Source organism: Rhodnius prolixus, unplaced genomic scaffold (genome assembly GCF_049639745.1).
Source record: "Rhodnius prolixus isolate KJV_2025 unplaced genomic scaffold, Rpr scaffold_1, whole genome shotgun sequence".
Lineage (NCBI taxonomy): Eukaryota > Metazoa > Arthropoda > Insecta > Hemiptera > Reduviidae > Rhodnius > Rhodnius prolixus.
In genome coordinates, this window is record NW_027411581.1 from 66033834 (window position 1) to 66045317 (window position 11484).

At 32.2% G+C, this 11484-nt stretch overlaps 2 protein-coding genes across 3 annotated transcripts; one reads left to right on the forward strand and one right to left on the reverse strand.

The window, feature by feature from the left end:
• Positions 1-1071: 1071 nt before the first annotated feature.
• CSN3 (COP9 signalosome subunit 3) lies at positions 1072-8571 on the reverse strand. The gene is made up of 9 exons (XM_074112673.1): positions 8457-8571; positions 7904-8028; positions 7651-7810; positions 7256-7482; positions 5600-5794; positions 4954-5105; positions 4255-4414; positions 2268-2381; positions 1072-2186 (listed from the first exon to the last, which is right to left on the reverse strand). Exons 1-9 carry the CDS (start codon positions 8509-8511, stop codon positions 2040-2042), a joined length of 1335 nt encoding a protein of 444 aa, XP_073968774.1. The 5' UTR covers positions 8512-8571; the 3' UTR covers positions 1072-2039.
• A 73-nt stretch (positions 8572-8644) lies between these two features.
• Positions 8645-10689, forward strand: LOC141446200 (transmembrane protein 223). Of its 2 annotated transcripts, XM_074112698.1 has the most exons (4): positions 8645-8767; positions 9549-9671; positions 10227-10369; positions 10443-10689. In XM_074112698.1, the coding sequence occupies exons 2-4, from the start codon at positions 9590-9592 to the stop codon at positions 10593-10595; spliced, it is 378 nt and encodes a 125-aa protein (XP_073968799.1). In that variant the 5' UTR covers positions 8645-8767; positions 9549-9589; the 3' UTR covers positions 10596-10689. The 2 variants fall into 2 exon arrangements, with proteins under 2 accessions (XP_073968799.1, XP_073968798.1); XM_074112697.1 differs by lacking the exons at positions 8645-8767; positions 9549-9671 and adding an exon at positions 9678-10092.
• Positions 10690-11484: the final 795 nt, after the last annotated feature.

Here is an 11484-nt window from a genome sequence, read left to right on the forward strand (position 1 = left end):
TTTTTTTTTTTTTACTCTTTGCTGCTAGGTCGTTAAAAACTGTCCCACCTTTTGCTGCAGGTGGGATATATTTTAACCCACCTCGAAAAGTTGAAGTTATTCATACATACAGCTTAATATGTTATTTAAAGTTGTTCACTCAATTGGCAGTGCTATGCACCAATGGTAAATGCGAAAATAATGGAAATAATTTTTATATTTATTATAAACTTGACGGATAGTAAAAAATGGTGGCACCGCATACTGTTCTATTATTTGGATGCAACTGTTGTTAATTCATATATTGTTTATAAAAAATTGGGTCAGAACATGGGACTTAAACATTTCAAGGAACATTGCGCTGAAGGACAGTGGCTGCACTATCTGCAAAGTTCCGCTTTGTTTTGGTAAAAAGTTGTGTTTGAATGAACATCATATAAAGCATTAGTTGCATAGTGGTATTATACAATACCAGTGGCCCACACTGAGAAAAAGGACTATTGGAATGGTATTAATTTTTTCTTTTCTTTTTTTCTTATTTCGAGAGTGATGATTATTTGAGAGAGATGATTACATATGTAAAATAATGGAAATGAACGTTTATTTCCATTATTTTATAATAAAAGAAATTCTGCGCAACTAGGGCTTTTATTTTCTTTAAAATCGTGTGCCTCAAAGAGTTAAAACTATCAGCTGACATGATATCTTTTTCCATGATATTCTTTACTATAAAGTATACATAAACTTTTATGATAGAACTATGTTCGATGAAAAATGCTAAATATTTAGTTATTCTGCATTTTAATTGCAGTAGTAAAAAAGTGTTTAATAAAACTTCACTTTATGAAAAATAATTTGAAATTTGAGCAGATACTTTAATTTTTTACAAATCTTTGTTACCTATTATTGATAAGAAAAATTAGTGCGACAAAGGTCTACTTTCAAGCTTTTGTGCATGAATCTCGTCGCATTTTACCTGGTTCGTTCATGAAATCTAAAAACTTGTCATTTGAATACTTTTACTATTATTTTTAATTATCATTGGACGTAGATTGTGGTAATAAAAAAAGACATGTGAATGTTTATACCAGATTTTAGTTTTAATTAGTTTATTGCTTTTCCTTTGTACAATTGAAAAAGTAATTATTACAACAGTATTCGTGCCTGCAATTATAGGAAAAGATTACTGAATTCACATTTATTAATTAAAATTAAGTATAACTTTTTTTTTTTGTAATCAGTTGTTCAGTATTTGGGATGGTAATTTCGGTTGTTTTTTTTTATTTATTTATTTAAGTAATATACACAATTAATTATTTTAGTATTACTATTCGTTTTTTTGTTCGTCCGGGATACTCATTTGACTATAGTTGTACCATTCTTGTAAACAGCTGATAGAGTTATATAAATAAATTAAGGAATAAATCACCGTATCAGCTGACACACAGTGCAGTCGCTCAGTATTTCGTCCCTCATAATTGATGAAAAGTCTGAACAAAGGAAAACGTAAGAGTTAAGGTTTTTTTTTTTTTCTACTAGAATTAGTTTTTTTTTACCAATACTAATAGAAATTACTTTCAGTAAGAATTTATCTCAATACAAAATTATATGTTAAGGTTGTGAGTATCCACAGTTCTCTTGGGTACTAAGAGTCACAGTGTGTCCACAGCAGGCCCATAAGATGTAAGATGTAGTTTAGATGTCATCAAAGGAGTAACTTCTTCAAAAGTCTCAAATCGTTTTTTGCAATGTATGAGCTTCAAATGTTTTCAACAGCATGGTTTTTTGCTTTCATCAGTTATATCTTTTAATTTTAAAAAAATAAAAGCACAAAACAAGTCAAGTGTTCAATGAAAATTAGGGAAAAAACTTTTGTTTTTTAAACTAGTAATTACAAATGTAATGGATGAACACTTAAAATGATTACAATAAGTAATACTTTCATGAAACACGAAAAAAAAAATGAAAACTATACAAAGCAGTAAATAAATAAGAGCAGTAAAACTTTGATTTGGGCGGAAATTAAAAAAACGCAAGTTTCCACCTCCACCTCATCCATTTCACATCAGGTAAGACAATTTAGCGCCCTGAGCAGAACTTAGATCTTCTTCGGTAACTCCGCAAGCTTTTTTCACATAAAGTGGGTTCACTAGAATCTCTTCTTCCATTTTCTGTATGCGTTTATCTAATTCAGTACATTTGCTCATCTGTTACAAGAAAATAAGTTCCAATAATATAAATTTTCCAAAGGAAATTCCAAAAACCAGCCCAAAAAAAAATGATCAAACCTCATCCTCAAGTTTACATAACATGGCCGGACTGTTATACTTTTCAGGATCGTCGTGGAACACGACCATACCATCCTTCTGGTTGATAGTGGCAAAGATTTCACCTTCTTCTATCTGAAAAAAAAAAATTTAGAGTACACTCATTAATAAATTTTTAGTTATAAAAACAAACAAAAAAAAATATTGAATAAAATTACGAAACAGTAATAAACCAATATTATCAAAAGTGCGATGTCACACAGTTCTATCGTCCCCTAACAGCTGGAGGTTAATCCAATTTTTATTAAAACCAAGATTTCATCTCAAATACTGGGTCTCAAGCATCAGAATGTGTAGAATCTCTAGAATTGTGTGAAATTGGAAGATTCCTCCAAATCTATTCTAAGAAAAGATAGGGCGGGCATTGTCATATTTGTTTGACGTAGAATAGACTAGATTAAATTAGGGTGACCTCAAAGCCTAAGCCACTGCGACCCCTTAGGATCTATTGTGGCTCCCACTACTTTAGAGCTCGCCCTACAGAGACCCGTCCGTTTAATCAGACTCTTAAAATTCTGGAGCGCGACTCCTGGGTAAAAAGTTCACAGGTCTTGGTTTTGTCGTGAATACGTCTTTAAATTTGCTATCATATGGAGGCAATCCAAAAAAAAACCTAATAATAACAAAATTGGGGGATACAGTTTGGCATTATAGTTTCCAATCTATCGTCTACATCCAAAATTAAATTAGACCACTGGATAGCTAAAAGATCAAAGAATTCATTACGATAAGCGAGGACTGTGACCCATCGCGCGCGGTGGAGGGGTGAAGCGACGCCATTTTGAGATAATCTTCCTGCGTATCGAGATTTGCAATTAGTATTATAACTTTTGACTAGGAGAAGCTACGATGTACGTTTAAGTTTTAATCGTCAGCTGTCGTCACAATCTATCGATTGTATATAAAACATTAGTATAGTAAAATAGTGACAGTGAATATAATAAGGTGTTAGAATAAACAAAAAATTATCAAAAATATATAATGTCGGCCTATACGCGTCGAAAAGCCAAAACCAAATACAGAGATCGTATACGGTTGGAAAGGGCTTCTCAAGAACAATCGAATCGTAATTAATAAAACACCATATGACCGAGTCAAGCTGTGCGCCGGGAAGGTAAAAGAATGAATGGTGCCGAGCGGATCAACGACGGTGTCCAGTACATCTGCAGCTGGGGCGGTTGAAATTATGCAAGTGGATGATGAAATCGCTTCTACATCGGCAACGGACTGTATTATAGGCATAGATTATGTTCGATCGTCGATTTGTTTCCTTGATTTCATCCTAAATACGTACTGTTACGTAAACGTATTCACGTACAAACACACGGCCGTGTGTCCATGACACAGCTACAGTTTTTCACTCCCCGAGAAGTAACATCCTTAGCCCCAGACAAGCCCCTCACACTGACACAACACGTACAGAGTACCTTTTCCTCCTCTTCCTCCTGACAGAACCTACAAAGGCTATCTATCATCTGCCAGGCCCATGCGATGCATGTGTTTTCTGCAGCTTGCAGTGGCCCAATTAATAAGCCGATAAGCTTGACGGATTAATTTTGCAGTCAGCCTCGGCGAATAGCCTCTACTGTTATTTGACGTAACTTGGGTGTCGGGAGAACGGTTCCTGGGGATATGAATTAAGCTGAACCCTGACCCTTTAACTCATATGTGCATTGATGGAACATCAATTTTCTCTACCCCTCTCTCAGAATCTACACTGGCTGTCCTCTGTCAGACTCTTAATTCATTCATAAAGTTGTATACAGAAATTTTAATCCCATATGAAACTGCCATTGGCTGTCTGCTACCATACTATCAACATTGGACGTTTTTACTGGACATGCGTATCAGCTCATAGTTTTGATACGCTGGAGAAATACTAAAAAAAAAGAAGTCATTTTAACACCTATATCTTAAAAATGATGAACTCCAAGACAATGAAACTGACCATGTTTAGAATATATCTTTCAGCTTCCTGAGATCCTGATAGTTGTACACGACTGGCTACATCCGATAATGATAACGTCAGAAATGTTTTCGTAAGCCGTTGTATATTTTTCTTATAGAGAGAAGAAAGCACCTGTTTAGTCAGACCCATATTGCCATCCCTACAAATAAAGAATGATCTTTAGGTGACATATTAACATAATAGTTAGCTGTAATATTCTTAAAATAAAAAAAATAAAAATAAAAAATATCATGTGATTCCCTTTTCCCACTTTCTGTTACTGTTTAATTATAAGATACTTTTCATCTATTTTATCTTGAATTGCTGACCCAATCGATTTTTCACCATTTCCAGAATTGCTGACCCAATCGATTTTTCACCATATTCAGAATTGCTGACCCAATCGATTTTTCACCATTTCCAGAATTGCTGACCCAATCGATTTTTCACCATATTCAGAATTGCTGACCCAATCGATTTTTCACCATATAATTGTAATTTGCAATATATTAAACGTTAAGTGGCTTAAGTGCTACCTAATTAGCTATCTAATATGTTGTTACTATATTATAATCACAAATATTTAACATTATTGTTAAATAATTATTTTTAACAATAAGGAAAGTAACCAATTATATAGAAGAAAATATAACTATACACTTAAGCTGTTATAACTAGAATGTTTTTTTTTTTACTGACCTGATAAAGGTATCACTGTACTTGGATACGCAGAGGCGGAGATCCTCTGTATTATTTGTAGCGTAAACGTTGGCCAATTCATGATAAGATTGGCTAAGAGGCTTGATGAAACGTCCAACAACTTGAGACGTATATTTCGGCATAGCAGCTACCTGTTTAGCACAATGGCACAAAACAAGAATTATTTTCTAGATTAATTTTTACAAAAATTTCGTACATTTAAAAGATGTTTAATTTTTATAAAGAAACAGCTGAAATAGAAGGAATAAACAGCACAGGAAAGAACTGCCATCAGTTAGTATAGTATCGGAAGGAAGTAGTGCTCAGTGATAATGCACTAAACTCCCACGGAATTCCCTTCAAGATGGCTGCCCTTAAATTTTTCCCTTTAAACATTAAATGTTTGTAAGATGGATAATTATTGGATAGTAGGTGTGACGAAAATGCATGATTGCAGCGCACACTGTCAGATTTTGCTGTCAGATAGGCGCTGTATCTTCGTGAACAACCAGGAAGGCCTAGACAGGAAATCAAAGCCAGTACCACAATACATAATAAGCATTGCTTGCCTCGCCTCTAAAACCGCTAGACCACCTCTAATGCAAGGCCATGGGTCTAAAATCAGTAAATAATTCAAATAAATTACCTTTCCATGCAAAATAAGTGATATGAGTATGTATTTCTTATATGCTTCAAGCATAATATGTGAAACAGCCAAAGCTGGAGTGGAAATCACTACTTCAAACATATAGAGTGCTCTGTCGTAGTTTTTCACCGCTGCATAGATCATCCCTCCGTAATAGTAATACAACAGGAAGTACTTGGCATCAAATGTGCTACCCTAGCATATCAAAACAAAAGAAATTATTACGTATTTTATGTTGAAGATTAAAAAAACCAAAAATATGTCAAAAGTCTATTGAAAATAGTTCTCTTAAATTTTTTTTTTGCAACCGTTTAATAAAATCCACTTTACACAATTTGCAGGACATATTGGGTGCGTTCTACTAAGCGCTCACAACGATCAAAATATACCTTCAGCCGTTCTACATGGACGACCGCGGTCATAGTGGTCGTGGCGAAAACGTCACTGATGATGTCATTATTTTCGCTCACGCGAAGCTCACAACGCCCCAACTTTAAGAGCTGGGTCTCTAGTGAGCGTTCAGAAATTTGGCGAAATTTTTAAAAGCAAAGATGGCGACTGAAAAAATTTGTATCAGGTAAATGAAAGTATTATCTCAAGTAAATAATTGAATGTGTTTCTCGAAACTCTTAAAAAAAAAATAAAATGAAAAATTACTTATCCCTTTACATACTAAATCACTGAATAACGACCAATTACATTTTTGATAGTTACTAATACGTGGCTTAAGTTTTCGCTTTTCACTATTGCGATTTTGTAAAATTGCATTCCACTTTTCATCGGAACTAGATGAAGAACTTTCTATAGCATTATTACGTTGCATTAATACATATCCTACTGTTGCCACAAAAGACATTTTAATTTTATTTAAACGTAAATTTTATAAATACTCCACGAAAATGTAATATAAAAATTGAATTATATATATATATATATATATATATATATTTTTTTTTTTAATGTAAGTCAACTTTACCAATAATTAATAAAGTTTATTATAACAGCTTATAAACAGGGTTAAAATTAAAAAACAGCTTCTTCAAGCTTCTAATTTATTTTCGAGGTCGCCATTTGTAATGTTTACATGAACGGTTGAAACGCCCATAGACCATTCCACTTGGGTTTTCGATTATAACACTCGCAAGCAAGTGGAACGGGCAAAACCGCAGTCGTGAGCGTGATCGTTGTGAACGCTTAGTGGAAGGCACCCATTCTAACAGCTTCTTATCGCTTCATGAGAAGAAATGCATCTTGTTTTAAGAAATGGCCCTAAGAACATAGTATATAACGCTGACTAATATATATCAAAAATCTCATTATTATGTAATTTCGACTAATCCAAAAGACAGGTTCATTAAAAAAAAAAATCTTTCAATAATTTAGCCTTGTTTTCATGAAAATTTCTATATTTACGATTTACGAGAAAGCACAGAATTCGGCTAGAATAAGGCTATCATAAATACATAAAGTAAATTTCAGAATTAAGTTTGATACACAATAAAAGTTGAGAGAAATTCCTTCATTAGCAAAAGAAAAAACTTTAAACATGCTTGATAGAATTAATGTTAAATTTTATATTGCCAAGATTACGTCCTTGAATAATGCAACAACATTTCTTTCAAACAATTCTTTGATTACATAAATTACATAGATTACCTGTTCATCCGTATGTGTTACACAAGTCATATCAACATCTAAGAATTTAAGAGCAGGTTTGAAACATTTTGCTACTAAACAAAGCCTACATAAATCTGAATGAATTGTGGTCAATTGTGTTTCTTCAGTTCTTAATTTTTTAATAGCAGTAGTTAGAACATCAATTCCACGAATCGCAGCTTTTGCTTCAATTAATTGTTTTGTCACATTATGACACAGTTCAGCATCTAAAAGAAAATTAAGAGTTTTTGATGATCATCAATAAAGAACATTTATTAATAGTAGAATTCTTCACACACACACACAAAAACAAACAAAGTAATGGAAAATGCTTTCCTTTTAACATTACTCTTAAGATTATTTTTAAACAAATTAAACCAAAAATGAGTACCTACATGTATCAGGTGCATATCTAATTTGTTCTCCCATACAGCCAGTAATAAACTCTTGTACTTGTGTAAACAGGATTTCTTGATAGTCAACGTTTTGGGCTTGTTGATTGGAACTAGCCGGTGGTGCAGAAGGCGGAGGTAGACTTAATTTCACGGAAAGTACCTTAAATCACATTTAGTAATGCATCATAAAAGTGTACTTTATCAGTACCACATTAATATTAATACATAAAATTACGAAAAATCTCAAACTGACCTCTAACATTGCTAAAGAATGCTGCTGTAAATCCAACATCTCAAGAACTGTATCCAAATGTTGGCCATTTTTTACAAGAAGTTCCTGGGACTTATGTAGAACATCACATAAGTCACGGAAATTTCCTATGGTAAGCATTGAAGAATTAAGAATTTAAACTCATTAACTACTTTTCAATTCTATCGCATTTCTTAAGTGTTAAATAATAAAAGATTATTTTATCGGCGGAAAACATAGAAACAAAGAAACATTTCCAACGCAAATTTTAAATTTGTTGAATATGTGATAATATTTTTATATTTTGTAAGTTTGCTAAATTTATAAGTAAATATTTTTTAACCATTACAGAATATAAACTGCAACTTAAAATGGATTAAACGGTCCAAGATCATCGTAGTCCAAACATAATTTGCATCCTAGTCCAAACATAAAAATGAATTTGCATAGCGAAATATTTCCTTGAAACATTAAAGGAATTTACTTATTCACTTTATAATTAACTGTATAGTTTAGGTTTTTATATTAATATAAAAAAGAAAAAAATTCAAGTTACCTTGGGATGAAAGGTTTCTTACATTATGTACGAACTGTTCTAGCAAAGATGCCATTATTTTTTGGGGTTTATGAGACTTCAATCACTTTCACATGCCTCACTTAATAACTAATAACTGACAAGCAAGAACAAATATTTAAATATGTCAAAATGATTTCAATTTGCGGTTATTGTAAACACAACGTTAGGTAGGAGAGTAAAGTTAACCTCGTAAAATCATATGGCTTGTTCTGCTCTTGTCGGTGTGTCGAATGGTTCGATAAGCCGTTGGAAAGAAATTGATCGCCAATCTGAGAATGTGTATGACAAGAGTACGTAGATTTTTTTACTATTAACAATTAACAGCCTAACAACTGCAGATCTTAAGACATAAGAAACAATTTTTTTATTCATTATCTCTAGCTTTTTGTTCCTTATCTGAAGTCAATTCCATACTACCACCTGTTATAAAGGTAATTTCCTCTTGAATAGCACTTTTTTCGGCGAACCCTAATTCAAGTACCCTTTCATTACCAATTTTGGGTTTCTTACTCTTATTTTATTATTTTCAAATGATTTGCAAAACAACTTCTAAAGAAATCCATCTTTGGGGAGCACTCTTCAGTAAGTGAGTTTTACAGCTTCCAAGTTTAGAATCTCTAACAACCCTTTTACATTCATTTTATTAGCCTATTATTAGTTTATTAGGCCTTATTTAAGTAATGTTAGCTATAGAATTGTAGACTACAAAAGCTGTATGCTCCACTCTAGGGAATGACCAGTTTTACATGAAATTCTGCTAATATTCCTTGAGAAAAGCTCCATATACCTGTTAAACAAGGAAAGCATGAATGGATAGGATTCGCCAGACACAATTACAAGTTTTATACAAAGTACTTCATGAGATTTTCAATTTTTTAAGGAAAAACTCCAATAATAAAACCAAGAGAATTAAGCGACATTATTTTTTATTTAAACATTCAGGTGTCATCTATACAAATTTCCGCTGAAATTTACTTTTATATTAAGAATAATATTGACAATGTAGAGTCAGCATAGCATACCGTCTCCCTGACACTCCGTCTCTTTTCTTATATTTGTCTCCCTCTCTAGAAACGAACTTTTTGGATATGACAACTGACACTGGATAATATATGAGATGGGTGCTGACGAATTTGTTGGATCTTGAAATCGCTCCAGTGGCAACACTGATCTATTTTATACTTCAGTTTGCAGGTAAGGTTACAATCAGTTTGGAAGGAGAAGTTTATATCGTAGTTTCTAATCCACTACCGAATACCCTGTCAGATTATGTTTATTGTGGTTTGCAGACCTTTTATTAATAGTAAAAATGTGTTTAAAGTTTTAATAAGGAAAGATTCTATTAGAAATGTTACAAACATTCTCAACGTAAATACTAACGTTACCAAAGATGTTATTCTTTTTAAATATGAAAATCCAAAATACTTTAAATATTTAAATTTGTTTGGAATCACACAATTCGGTTTTTGGTTGTATCTTTGTAATTTTTCTTATACAAGTCTGAGGGATGTCCCAGTGACAAATGAAAATTCAAAAAAGTTAGCATGGTGGCGAAGAATTAATCTTGGTGAAAACAAATATCGCAATACAATAGCAATTTTTTGTGCCCTAATCGGTAATGTAAAAATTGTATAATCTCAATTGATGGAACTTGTGTGCTTTAAAAAAAAAAAATAGATATCAAAACAATCGAGATTTCGAAAAATAAATCAAGATGTTTGAAAGTTAATTTACATTAACCACTTTCAGGTTATTTAATGTTAGCTGGTTCTTGGTTCTACACATTGAAATCTGTACGTTATCTGGTTTTAAGAAAAGGTGGTAATGCAGTCTCTTTTGTAACGTATACACCTTATGGACAAAACAGAATTATGGATGTACCATTAAATAAGGTTATAACAAAAATTTTCATTAAGTTTAAATTGAGTTACAAGATTTGTGTTATAAATTTTCAAACTTGTGTAGGTAAGTGCAGCCGAGAGCAGACATAATGCTAAAGTACACCTACCTATTAAGGTTCAGGGAAAATATCTGCACTATATGTTAGACATGAAGGGAGAATTCACTAATAAACAATTGTTCGATGCTACAGCTGGTCTTCGAAGGAAATTTTCATAAGTGGAAGATTAAAAAAAAAAAAATAATACCCATAAAAAAGTTAATGATAAAGTGTAATGTTTTTATTAAATAAATATTTCTTTATTAAACTAAATTTATTTCTTTAAATACCGTGGACAGTTCTGATCCCATCGAGACTGAAGATAGTTAAGCACGTAATGGTCTGAAAATCCGTTGGTTTTTCCCTTCGCAAATCAGAAAACCTTTAGGTCTCGTTGGATATGTACCTGTACTAATTTATGGCTAAAATGACAATCACTAATCATAGACTGCATAATGTAAGCCTTCCCGTACCAGAGTGCCTTCTACAAAAATAATTAACTATACATCTAAAGCATACTTGTGATACTTGCTGCCCAACAGTACAGCTACCTCATGTTGTAAATATATAATGTATATTTTACTTATCACATCGAAAGAAAAAACTTATTTCACCGAAAGACTACTTCTAGAAACGTAATTTCAAAACTAAACTCCAGCAATTAAGAAATAACAGGAAGTAAAAATGTTACCAAAAATATAAGTGATCCCTATCTAAAAGGAAACTAGAAAGATGACCAACTTGTAAAGTGTAAATAAACTATTGAAATATATTGATTTCCATGGGAAAACATATTAATTTCTCTTCTTTCTTTATGTTATAAAATTCTATTCTTTTCTTTACATGAAAATTTTCCAAAGTGAACATTAATTTAAGTTTTGGAAATTCCCCCCATGAAAATGAAAGAAATAAATTATAAATATAAAAATCTATTGGTTGCAAATAAGATAATGGACATTAAGATGCGAAAAATAGCCAAACTTTATTGCAGGTAATTAAAATAAATGTAAAAAAAAATCATGTATTAAAGTTAAATTAGTTAATAGTAAGATAATTTCTGTTAGAGAA